The 13,874-nt window shown below is 34.1% G+C and overlaps 1 protein-coding gene across 1 annotated transcript in view; it reads right to left on the bottom strand.

Moving 5' to 3' along the window:
- Positions 1-420: 420 nt before the first annotated feature.
- Positions 421-13,874, bottom strand: part of ZPBP (zona pellucida binding protein) — a 29,554-nt gene continuing 16,100 nt past the window's right edge. The window contains exons 4-8 of the mRNA XM_050890879.1: positions 13,025-13,168; positions 10,932-11,150; positions 8,632-8,708; positions 6,771-6,948; positions 421-512 (exon numbers count right to left, since the gene is read on the bottom strand). Coding sequence (XP_050746836.1) covers positions 421-512; positions 6,771-6,948; positions 8,632-8,708; positions 10,932-11,150; positions 13,025-13,168 — 710 coding nt within the window. The remainder of the gene's footprint in view (positions 513-6,770; positions 6,949-8,631; positions 8,709-10,931; positions 11,151-13,024; positions 13,169-13,874) is intronic.

Below are 13,874 nucleotides of genomic sequence, written 5' to 3'. Positions count from 1 at the left end.
TGCTGGATGTACACCGTGAGCTGTTCACTATAATCCTCTTAACCAACAACTGAATGGACAGGTAGATGAAAGCTACAGTATAGACTCCGTACACCAGTCCGTGTCGAGAGGAGTTGAGGTCTATCAGCAAAGGACTAAGTATGCAAAATACCTCTACTTCTGTATTTTCTTCTTGCGATTTAAATAGTTGTCTCTATTGGTGTTAACCTAGCAGATACTCTAACGACCTTAAAAATGAAGTAGTCCTAAGTGCTATGACTTAAAACATTTTACCAATATGCGGATGAATCATGATTTCTTAAAAACAAGTGTATTTTATTGATGTAACGAAAACAAACTGTACACATTTTAAAAATATTTATTAATATTACCATGTTAAAATACATAAGAGCTATTGCAAGAGTGCAAATCCTTCACCCGTTAGCACTTTGTTGCTCCATATATCAAACTGCTGTCACACCGAAGACAGTGAATTCCATTGCTAGGATTGTATGATCCTGGGCTGCATACAACTATGGACAAAAAAACAAAGGAAAAAATATGGAATTTAAGTGATATTAATAAAAAAATATTTACATTTGAAATGTTTAGAATGCATCTTTGTTTGGAAAAAGATCAGATTTTTTCCAGCATTCTGCTAGTTGACGATGAAAAAATTGGGTATATTTTATACGTCATCTATTTGTTACACCATATTTTTCTCTTCATCACTTTTCACTCCATCTACTTATAGGGGATATGTCCATCATTTAACATTTTAATATGGCCTATATCCAATAATGTTTTAAATAAACTGGTATAGCTGCTTGTATAAGTAATACAAGACAAAGTAAAGCTGAAATCTAAGCTCTAATAATTATTAAGTAGTGCAAAAATATTACATCAAACCAGAAGTCTGTGTATGATGCAGAACAAGTGTTCTGAATGAAACATTTTTTTCCTGTTGCATCATGATATGCCATTTGATGAAGTCTGTACAGTCATCTGCAGAATGACTTCATCACAAAAGACTAACAGCATTGTGCTCTTGGCGGAAGAAAGCAGAATTTGAGGTATTTGGTTATGACTATCCTGTATCATACTTCAGTTTGGCAATGGTAGCCTTTCTTTAGGATAGATCTTTAATTAACAGCATTAGTATTCAGTATGCAAAGGTAATTAAGACCTTCCTTCCTTTTGCAGAGTCGGCACTTACCTGGTTATTGGGTTTTGCCTGGCTTAATAATGACTTCTTAGTCACTACTGCACAAACCTTCAGCAGGATTTTCAGTATTTGGTTTGGTTTATCTTCGTTTGTTGAGGCTGGCAGGATTCACTTGATCCCCAGTGGCTGTTATTAGCTTGCCTAGCATTTTTTGCCACTGCTATTGACTGAAGAAGGTTTTAGAGGTCTTATGAAATGTAAGAGAGAAGGAGTCCTCTGCAGATGATGTCAAAACCTTGCCTTTTTTGTACATTAGTACAGGCAGACTAAGATGGCTTTATGGGAAAGAGAAAGCTTTACAAATACATGTAACTAAAGGCATTTCCAGCCTTTCTGTCTGGAAAATCAATCATCTTGTGTACCAGAGGAATAATTCTACTCTTTTTATTGAAGATTATAGGCACACTTCTAGCAAATCCTTCAAAAAATTCAGTTTATTTAATTGGAGCAAGGTAGACTTCTCTGACAGTGGGATGAAAAGTTTCTCAGAAGCATCATCTGTTTGCTATCTAGCAGAAAGCATGAAAAAGAGAAAGGAATCTGAAGCAGGGACCTGTAGCTTGTTTAGCCAGCTGCTGGAAGGTGTCTTTAACTGGTAAACTTAACTTGTTCCAATCTTGTCAGTAAGGGAAAACTCCTATTGGTATACCTTCACTTTGAAAGTATAAACATCTTAGCAAAATATTCTGTCTTTACAGCGTATTTTATATACTTGCCACTTCATACCTCACAAACTGAAATCTACACATCTTAATTTGTTCTTGTATCCTATAAGCTAACTAGTATTTTGCATTCTCTTCTGATTTTTAGGACTATTTCAATATTCTCTTGAATAATGTATTTCCTTTTGAACTTCCAAGTTACTATGTTTCAGTAATATAAATAATCACCATACTGTGAGAAAGAACTGAAGAAAACCAAATTAGAACTGACTATTCAGTATCTAGTCTACTAAAAATACCACAGAAATCAAGCTCTGCAGAACAGTAATACAGGACAAAAAATATTTCATAAAGCTAGTACAGGGTATGATGTCAAATTGTCTCTCCAGAGAAGCCCTAAGAAACATATGACATTTTGTACTGTATTAATCTCACAGCTGCATCTGATTTAAAAAAAACTCACAACAACCTAAAACAAACAAACAAAAGATTTATAAAGCAGAAAAATTATATTTAGAAATTCTGATGATGTGAAAGTGACTCAATTGCCTATGTTAAGTAAAATTTAATGGTGGATCATACCTCATGTAGCTTTCACCAAAATATTTAATTAACTTATCCTGGAATAATGTGCTTTATTTAACATAAACCAGGGCTTTAAAGGCAGAAAAACATTAAAATTAAATCATATGAAAATTTCTAAGATGTTTGTACTCATCAATTCTGTTTATTCAAGACTGCTTTACAGAGGCAGAAGACTAAATTGAATTATTAATCAGCAGTAACTCCAGGTCTTTAAGTCATCGCCTCTACAAAATCACTCAGTAAAAGGTTCTGCCTGAGGCTTATCTGGTACCTGATGAACAAAATTTTGATATGTTTTACCACCAGTGTTTTCTGCCAAAAAGATTTCTCTAAAGATGATAGATACATCACACAGTGACTAATCAGGTTAACATGTTTAATTGACTAATTCAGAAAGAGATTTAGACTAGAAAACGGGAGTAGAAGGTGAGACAATAGCTCAATATTTAATGCCATTTTAATATAAAAGCAGAGGGGGGAAAAATGAGGGTATAGTATGATATAAAAGAACATGAGACTGAAGCATGGGGAAGAAAATAAATGCAAGTTCTAATACAGGAGATTTAGATTGGTAGATGATGCAGTAAGTGAAAGGGTTATGCTTAGTGCACAAATTAGTGTGAAATAAATGATGCATTGTTCACAGAGCACTGCACAAGAGCATGGAGGAACCAGAACTACTAGAACACTACATGAAACTAGATATTCTAAAAATAATAGAGGAAGGAGAACAGGTGTAACTGAACATCCAGCTATTTTGCTGTACGAGAAGTAAAAATAGAGTAGGTTTGCTTATGAAACCTGCAGAGGATATGCATAGGTTTTTTTTATTTCTCCATGTTCTTGGGCCTACTCCATAACCTCTTCCATTCTGTCATATCCTTATCAAGACCCGGAGACTAGAAACAGTTGCACCATTCAAAGTTTAATGTACTTAAATTAGAAAGTCTGAGTAACATCTGTTTCCATGTTCCAAAATAGAATTGGCCCATGAAAGGGTAACACAGATGATAATCTGAGGTTTGCAATGTATCTGCGGTGATACCCTATGACTGGTGCTAACCTATGACTGGTAAGAAATAATGTATTATAAATTTTTCAGAAAAGGAAAAAAGAATCCAAGAAACCACAGAACAGCTGAACAGACTTCTACACTATGTAAAGATTTCATGAATGAATGCTGAAACATGCAGGTAAGTGGAAAGTAATACAATTTGATATTGTTTTACAATGAAAATAAACACGTAAGTAATTTGAAAGTACCTGATATGGCAGCACTTTTACAAATGTAATGAACTACAGAAGACTACGATTAGAATGAAATTTAAAAAAGAATGATGCTTAAAAGGGAAGTTGGAGAGAAATTGCTAAAGGGATTACTCACGAGCTTGCTCTTAGACAGACTTTACTAAATATTTCCACTAACAAGATTATCAGAAAAAGTCCCAACGAAGTATGCTGACCACAAAACTGGGAGAAGCTGTGAATAAGGACAAGATTTAAATAGGCAGGAAGAAATAAAAGAATGAGAAAGGCCTGTATATTTGTTTGATTAAAGAGGACCGTGAGCATGAGCAGTCACAATGAAAAGGGCAAACATGGTACTGTTACATCATTTGAGAGAGAGGTTCTTAGGACCGGAAGAAAAGCACTAATGATGTAAAAGGCACTGGTAAGAGCTCATCTGAAATACCACGTTAAATTCTAGTCACCCCCGTGCAAGAATATTGAACTCAAAAAGGACATGTGAGATATAGGTTTGCTGATTGCAAACTCTTACAAAAGCAGATAGAAGGTAGTTGACTTGTTCTGACTATAAAATAGGAGACAAAAAAAATCTACTTAAGATAAAGGGCATTCTCTCCATCAGGGCAAATGAGTATGAACTTCCCATGAATTAATTTAGATTGAAAGCTTGATCTTCTAACTACAAAACAAGAGTACCTAAAGAGACCAAAACTCCCAAATAGTTCTAAAAAGGACCTTAAAAGTGTTTTAACTGGATTACAGGACCTGGTTCCTGCAACTACAAGGGAAACTACTGGACAACCCAAGAAACTGAACTGTGCTGTACTTCCATGGAAATGTGTTTATCAAAATGTTTCCAGGAGTAAGTGCATGTTTCAGAAAAAGCCCCTCCACTAACAAAGATATAGGGAAAAAATTTTACTTTCTATTTAAGTAACAGATCTAGGGATTTTAGCAAATCACAACTAATTCTCCCATGTTAGCATGGTCTCCTGAGAACTACTGCACAAAGTTTGAGGCAGTGAAAACAAATGTAGAGAACCTACAGTGGACAGTAATCAAGCTGAATAGAGGTCTTTCAAACACAACTAAAAAGACTGAACTTAAGGTGGTTTAGTTCAATGAAGACAATATCAGAAAAAGAAAATGGTCAGAGCCTTCTACGAATTACAAAAGCTATTTCAAAGACAAAGTTAGCAGAATCGTTTCCAGATTTCCTGAGACAGAACAAGAAGTAACAGGTATAAACTACATCACGGGAAATTACACACGTATCTTAGAAAAAAGCTGTCCAATGGTGAGGATGTGCAGTACTGAGTTATATTTCCTTGGGAGTCTATGTAGTCTTCTGAGGTTTTAAAGATTATGTGGGATACATCTGTCAGGAATAACTGAAGCTCATATCTTGCCTTAAGGTAGAATGATAAGTAGAGGATCCTTTGAATTTTACTACGTATGATACGGTGGTTTGGATTCTGAGAAAGGAAATTACTAATTTTACCAAGAGGTCAACTAAGGAAAAGAGTGTATGTTTGAGCATGCTGACAGAATGACATCCTCAACTATGGGAAGCAGTAATCAGTCAAGTTTCAGGGCTGACTTTCAGATTCTTGGATACCTCAGACGTGAAAGTTTGCCCCTGGATCTGCCAAAGAGGTGTCTGTTACGATCCCAGCTGAACAGGGATCAGCTTCTTGGGTTGACACTGGTGTAGGGCTATGTAGTGTTTCTGTCTAGTGCAGGAGGTAAAGGAGCATGGCAGCTAAGAAAACAGTAGTATTTTTTACTGCTTATGTTAAACAGCCACCAGAGCTAAGATGAAAGTTGTGTTTTGAAGGAAAAAAGAATACAAATTAGTTTAGAATGGAGTAAGATATTCTGGGGAAAAGCCCAGAACAAAACTGCAGTCCGTACAAAACAAATCATCCTAAAGAAGACGTGCTTTTCCTTGAAATCATGTGCAACGATATTCTGTATTACAATAAATGTAATAAATTTGATATTTATATATATCCCTTCCAGATATTTGTCACTTTTTGCTGGAAGACATGGACCAAAAAATTTAAGCTCCTTCTGATGAAGACAAAAAATTAGGAAAAACGATCACATATGGAAACATTTTGCATGTCCTGCAATTTTAGAGTTGTCTCTGTTTTCTTCCATATTTTTGTTATTTCTTTTCAAAGTGTATTGCATTCTGTAAACTGTAATTCAATATGTAATTCAGTGTTTTCTTTCACCATTTCTAGGTCTGTAGGGAATCATCTCTGTCAAAAGCTTGACTACAGATTTATTCTCTATGTGTCTTGTCTTCCATTATTCCCTTTAGACTTCAGGCTCAATATTTGGGAATCATATGAATAACCTTTTATTGGGCAAAATGCAGTCTGGCAAAGCCACTCTTTAAAACACCGATCCACTCCTTAGCATCTAAGGAGAGTAATATCACTCGTCTGAATATGAGGATTGACAAAAATAAAATTACCAGAATTCATTCTCCCCATTTCCTTATTCTTCCAAATGGGTCACAAATATTTACAAATTCAACTTTATTTTACAAAGCTACACAGAGTGATTATTTTATCTATTATTCTTACTTTACTCAGATCTGGAATATAGCATTTAAGTTTGTAATTAGATGAAAGCATTGCATTATTATGCCCCCTTTTATAAATTTAAGAACAAAAATAATTGTCTTGTTTGTCTTACCTTAAAACAGCACTTGAAACATACCTTGTCAGATTACAGATTTTCTATGCTAATTGCAAAAAAACCCACTGCTCTCTAGAGGTCTGAACTTAATCTGATTGATTTTAATTTAAATCAGTCCATAGAAATTGTGGGTCTGGCTTAAAATCTACAAGGTCTTACGAAAGTTCTACCCAAGTACTAACCTGATCTAGTACTGGTTACCTTGACAGACTTGACAGCCCAAAAGCCCAAATCACAGCCCAAAACAGTATGGCATAACAATTTTATAAAGTTAAATAGCAAAGTACTGAGTTCAATCAGAGCAAAAAACATTGTAACAGTATTTAATACTTTGTACGATAAATGAATTTGTCACTTACCACAACACTTTGGACAGTCTGGATGTAGTAGAGCATTCATTCCGTACCCTGGATAGCAGCGATCAACCCATACCATTTGCAGAGTACCTTCAATGTAGTATATTTCAGGCAACGGTTCAGAACTTTTCCTGCTAACTTCCACTTGTTGCTTAAAAAATCTCTCTATAAGGTGTTTTGCCTAAATTGAAACAAATAATATTTTTTCAGAATCTTTGATGGAAAGAGATCAGACTACAAGAAAAGACAAAAGAATGTGAGTATGAGTTAGGATTAAGATTTAAAGGATGTACCACTAAATCTTTTGATTGTAGCTGAATGGAAACAGGAGGACAACCTGATATTCTTGGATATGTTGGTTTTAATTTAGATAATTATGCAATGTCTTTGAAAGTGTTCACGATTATACAAATAGAACTTAAAAAGCTAATCCATGGCAATTTTGCCTACATAAGACATCTGTAGCCCAACATCAATAGACTTGCAGCTTTCCCATCTACATAGGTACTATTATTTAGGCCCACTTGTATTTCAGACATACTTTCCATCTTAATTAGCTATTTCTGTTCAATAAAAAGAAAACGCCAAAGCTCTCCTGAAACCAAGTTAAATAAGGGGATTGTTATTATTATTATTATATGAATCAAATATAATCATGGAAGACTAATTCCCTTACTCAAAAAGATTTGCACAAATACAATCCTAGATAGAAAAAACATTCCTTTCAATCAGTGCAGAACCAGCAGCACAGAATCACAGAAATGTTAGGATACAAGGGAGCTCTATTCCATCTCATCTACTCCATCTCCCTAGCCAAAGAAGAGAGATATTTTTTTTTTTTAAAATCCTTTGTTTTCTCTGGAATTTTGGACCATTTTTTATGAAGTGTCTTCCACTGGAATATTAAAGATTTTAAGTCATAGTAGTTAAAATTTAAAATGTGACTTCTAACTGGCTAAAATATATAAAATATGTAACAAAAAATAGACCCATCAGCAATCTGACAAAGTCTAACAGTAAAAAGTATGAATGCTTCATATCCAGACAGTGCTTCATTTGTATATAGGGATTACTTATATATATATATAAAGCTAAAAAGAAAAAGCAAAAAAAATCCTTTAATAGTCTTGCAAGGTTCAGTACACACACAGATTGGCAAAACCAAATTTATTCATGCTCTCTTAATTTGATCCTCTTGTCTGTATGAAAAAGATGAACTTCGATCATGAGCTTTCCCTACAAATTTAGGATTTTTTTCAGTGGACAGGATGGAAGCTGCTTAATGAGTACAATGTTATTTTAGACTCCCTCACCCTTCCGCTGGAAACCCAAAGCACGATTTGCATACCTGCTATTTCTTGGTATTCCTCCTATACTTCCCTTCCCCTTTCTCCTTTCCCCTTTAAGAACCTCTGAATTAACAGTTAACCTAGTAAGCAAGACTCTGGCTTCTAGTTCGCTACTGTAAAAGCCAATCACCTTCAAGCAGCTAAAATTCTGCCAGATCAATAATAAAATCACTTTGAAGTGATGGAAAGGCACTGTTATATGCAATATTACAAGACTGTAATATGCAATATGCATTGATATTTATAAGATAGCACATGTTCAAAGTTTCCCAATTGTCTTCCCACTTTTCATACTCTTAATATACTCTCTTTAATATAGACTGATAGTGTGATCTGCCTTATCCATAATGGCAATAGAATATTAGCAATTTTAACTGATACAAATTTTATATCCACTAAAACTTTTATATTGATTTATTAATTTACTAAACCAAGTATGTTTCATTTTTTATGTTGTTATACTTTATTGTGAGCTTATTATGTTAGTTGCCTTTTTATTCTTCCATCTACTGTACCTTGTTTAGTCTATGAAATGCATCACAAGCACTTTGCTGACATAGTCTGTTGTGGTTTTCTCTGTCTAAGGAAGCAACTGTAACAAAACACAATCTGTTTATAGAAGAACAAAGTCAATGAAATCAATATTATTTTTTTTATTTACTGGTTTAAGATTCTAGTCAGTTCTGATGCAAGTATTTAGGACTTTTTTTACCATATTTCAGATGTCTAACTTGCAATGTTTTAAAGAAATCACAGAGCTTGTCTTCTTATAGGTATTACACGTCTATGCCTAATTTTCAGTATACTTAAATAATTTATGGGAACTGTCTTTTATTTGTAAATTCTAATGGCAAGGAAATATATAATTCTGGACTCTTCCCAGATTTATAAATATCTGAATCCTTTCAAAAGAAATAAGCTACTCCCTCTCTAATTACCTGCCTGCCGTTGTGGTTTTATGAAGACTCAGGTTTTAAAACAGTCGTCCAGGAACCCTAACAGTGCAAGCTTCTGACTGTTTCTGCAGTGGACTCAAGTTTTCTCTCAAGAACAATCAATCAATCAGGGCAATATCTAGTGCTTTTAAAGACTTTTCCCTGCTCCCCACCCTGCACAAACACATCAGTTTCTGAGCCTCACCCACTCAACCCTTTAGATTCTCATAGGAATGCCTATGACACATAGAACCAAAGGAAGACTTCAAGTACAGACTGAAGAAAAAGAAGTGTAGTTACATTTTAGTAATCCGTTTGCATGGGTCCACATTCCTTATCAACTGACTAGTAGTAATGAGTTTTGGTGAAGGCCTGGGAAATAGTAACTAAACTGCTGGACTGCTCTCCAGAACTGACATTAGAGTAAGCTACCATATTAACAACAAAATTATCTGTTAACATGTGAATTTAATTCCCTATATTGTAAGCTTTACCTCCCTCTGTCATGGAAGTAATTCTGAAACACCAAATGCTACTTAGAAATCAAAAAGTACTTTCTAGACTTCAAGCTACTTAAGAACGTGTGGTTTACCACTGGGTCCTATCGAAGTTTACATCCACCTAAATCTCTAACTGGAGAATTTCTCCTCCTAATGCTCAAATATTCTATAAAGCCTGCACATTGGCTAAATCTCATTTTTGTAGTCTCAATAACCTTAGAATTAACCTTAACTAACTATACTATCAGTAATGAGACTCTTCAGATACGTCAGTGCTATCAACTACAAATACAGTTTTCAGAGAAACACAACTGACTAATAGTTTAATTGTTTTTATAAGCAACTATATTTAATTTCCAAGAAAATTAAAATTGGAAAGTGGAAAATGAAGCATAACAGGTATACTTAGGAAGGAATATTCTGAGAACAAGTCTCAAGAAAAGAAAATCTCCTTTGGATTGACATGACACTGAGATTTCCACAGTTAATGCCTTTAGTGAAAAGCTGGTAATGGAAACATTTTATGAAAACAAATTCATGTTAAAGTGAAAATGTATTTTTAATAACTAAACTTTATCAAAGGAGGATAACTAAGAGACTGTGAGATCTTCATTTATGTATAAACATAAACTCATTTATGTATAAACACCCCCAAATATCAGATATAAGGTTTTATAATTATTACAATACATAATCACACTCAGTAAGAATCCTTACATATCCCCTAATTTGGTGACATCTTCCCAAGCCACCTAATGGTTTGCTTTAAATCAAGCTAGCTCAATATTTCTGGCAACTCAGTTTTAGCCAGGTCTTCTTTAGGCTCCTTTTGTTTTAAAGAAATGGAAAATTATGAGATCTCCCTCTTTTATTGTTGCCACTTAAAGAAGGAAAAGTACTGGGGTTCATCTCATTTAACTTTAGTTCTTGAAAATTAGACATCCAGCCTTAGTTTGTCATTTGGAAGCTGTTTATAAAGACCAAGGCACATCCATGGAGTGATTTATACACCTGTTCTAGGTGGCTAGATGAAGGTAAACTGGGGAGTTACAGAATGCACTGTATCACTTTCCTTCCTATGTTAGTGTGCAACAAGGGACATGATAATGTTTTATGATTCAAAATTAAAAACATATTGATCTATCCACAGCTATAAAATGTTCTAAAGCTCTTCTGAAATAATGTAAAACATGCACTTTTGAGTAGATCAACTATCTTTTTGCTATTGACATGAATTTCACATGCAATACTTTGAAGCATTTTTCCAGTCAAGAAACCTTATTATTAAACCCTTACAATACTTTCTGCATATAAGCACTAAATACATTCCATTAACTACAAAAATTCTAACCATTCTTTAAAAGCAAGGCAGATTTTTACCTGAAAATGTAAAGAAGATTTCATTCTGTAGACCTCCTCTCTGCATTTTTACATGATGGCATTCTGACTTAATTAATGTAACCTCACAAGAAAGTTCACCAACGAGTTTGTTTAGTATCTGAAACAATGTTTTCTCAAAAGAAGTGTTATGAGAACTGTTGCAGGGAGCTGTGTGATACCGGGCTGTGAACTCATAGTAATTTTTAGGATCAGAATAAGCTGCAGGAAAAATGTGGAAGATGATGAGGAACATATATGAAGTAAAAATAAGAAAAGTAATTCGTGTATTTGAAAATAAAATTGTGAATTTAAATCCTTAATTTATAAACAAAACCTATTTTGTACCCCCAGAGAATTTTTAATGATAAAATAGTGTATGCTGGGCCAGTTGGAAACACTTAAGAGATTTTTACAAGTCAACATTCTTATTTATCTCCATAGGTAAGTCTTACTCTTTATTATTGTAATTTTTTAATTTTTAAACCAACAGGAGATTACAGTAAAGGGATCAGGAATATGAACGCTAAGGTTAAGAAGCATACAAAATACCCTTTAATATGTGGCACAGTATTTCATCTCACACATTATGGCAAGTTATAGTAGTATGTTACATATTTTTTAGTCAACTATCACAGAAGTATTTTAAAGCACTTAAAAACTGAATCCTCTTCCCCAGAGATCAATAGAAGATTAACTAATATGATGAACAGGAATTCCTCCTCTGTGAGCAGGAGTAACTGAAAAATCTTCCATATAGGTATGAAATTTACTTTTATGGATGGATCAGCTATTTCACCTTTACTGCGAAGCTAAATGCATACCTGGGCATCTTTTACAAATAAGCCAATGTACCATAAAATGTGTGTTTCCAGTTATTTCATGATAACCACTCTACCTACCCAAAGCTGAAGACCAACAGAGCACAATGTTAAATAGAAAACAGGAGTAAAAGAATGAAGAACAGGGGTCATGGTGTGGGTATAATCACAGAAATGAGAAGGGGGTGGCGGGAAAGAAAGAACGAAGGAATAGAAACCAAACCAGCTGAAAGTAGCAGCAGAACATCCAAAATACGGTACCCAATTAAGATAGCTCATTAGATCCTCTACCTTGCTTTTGCCTCCTCCATTTCCTTTCCCTTGCTGCTGCATATTCAGATTTTTTTGTATATATGTATGAAACTTGAATTTTGTATGCTAACATTCAGATTTGATCCTTACTGAAGGATGTAAGTCTGCATTACTGATGACTTTTTAACTTTTTCCATCAAAACTGTCTCAAAGAAACTTTTTCCTTTCCAGTTCTGTCAAGCAAGCTAGCTGCTAAAGGTCATGGTTATTCTGTATGAAGGCTACTGTGCCAAAGTAAAATTAATTTACATCAAAGGTTAATTTAGGTTATTGTGCTCTACCATGTTTCTAAATGAGCACTGGTACGCATTTTAAATTCAAGATCAGACATAGTTCCTGCTGAAGGCAATAGGAGCTCTTGCCTACATCTCCACAAGAATAAAATATCCTTTAAAGAAGAAAAAGAGAGCTAGTAATGAATAAATGATGTTGCCTTTACAATCTTTTACTTTATCAAAGACTTTTTACCTGCTGACAGAAGGAAATGTAATCAGAACAGGAAAGAATAAGCTACAAATATTACATCATTAAATGATATGTACTTAAAAAACACAATCAGGTAATAATTAAGGCATTAACGTGTGAAATAAATCCGTATGGCTGTGCTAAAATTAATCTCATAAAGAATAATTCAGTTTAAAATTATACTATTTTAATGTTATTAAGGATTACTGCCTATTCAATTTGTTACATTTCATTACGTTTTATGTTTCTTTTTTAAAAAGAACTGTATTCATAAGTTTCTCAGTCAGCCACTGAGCTTCATTTAAGGCTCTGTGAATGACATTAAATGAACTGCCTGGTAGTAACTAATATTAAAAACAATTTCCCAGAGAAACAGAATGTCTTTATCTCTGCAAATTAAATTCTAAATAAGCCTACTTATTTAAAAATAGCAACACATATTTTAAAAAATAAAACTTTTTCAAGGCAACAACACACTTACCTGGATTGATAACTTACCATAAATAAGATATTTTATTACAAGGTTTTTATCAGGTTGCATTGCTGTTAGCTTATAAACAATGGAACAAGTGTAAACTCCACTCAGGTTGAAGTGTTTCAATATTAAAGTTCCTGTTGGTGATATTTGCACACTGCTATTTTCTAGTAAACACAATAATGAAATAAATTTAGTTGTCATCATGAGAAAATGCAGAAAGTAAGGGTCCAAATGGTTATTTACTGTTAAGCTGTGCACAAAATAATAATATTATGGATTCAGCTGAAGGCACAGGACTCAGAAACTGAAGATGATAGGGTGTCACTCAGTTCAGCGTTACACAAGTACGCCTTATTGCTGCTGTGTTTTTAAGAATTGGTTGACAAAGCAGTCCTAGAAACCTGTTTTTATTTGATCTCAGACATCTATTCTCTCCAATAACCACTTCCAATAGCAAAAAACTCCCAGAAAAAAAGGACAAAGTGGGAAAATAATCTCTTTTTATACCTCTGTATAGTCAGACTACTAACCTTCCAGTCTTCAGGAATTGCCTCATGAATTAACTGCTGGTGGTGTTTAACATGCAGTAAACTTCAAAGTAGGCAAGACAGGAAGTTCAAGTTAAGCAAGTACTGTATAACAGACCTTCCAAAAAAATTATATGTATATGCCAAAATGAGAATCATGTATGTTTAAGACTGTAAAATAATCCTTCTGTATGGAAAGATATGCATTGTTATGGTGGCCAAAGTCTTAACACAACTCCTTAGTTCAAGGCAGAGAGGAAGTAGGATCTTACTTCAAAGGACAAATCATGAGCATGGCTCTTTAACTAGGCTTTTAAAGAGAAAGGAAAGCACTGCTTAAGGT

Source organism: Gymnogyps californianus, chromosome 2, assembly GCF_018139145.2.
Source record: "Gymnogyps californianus isolate 813 chromosome 2, ASM1813914v2, whole genome shotgun sequence".
NCBI lineage: Eukaryota > Metazoa > Chordata > Aves > Accipitriformes > Cathartidae > Gymnogyps > Gymnogyps californianus.
This window is presented reverse-complemented; position numbering and strand designations above follow the sequence as displayed.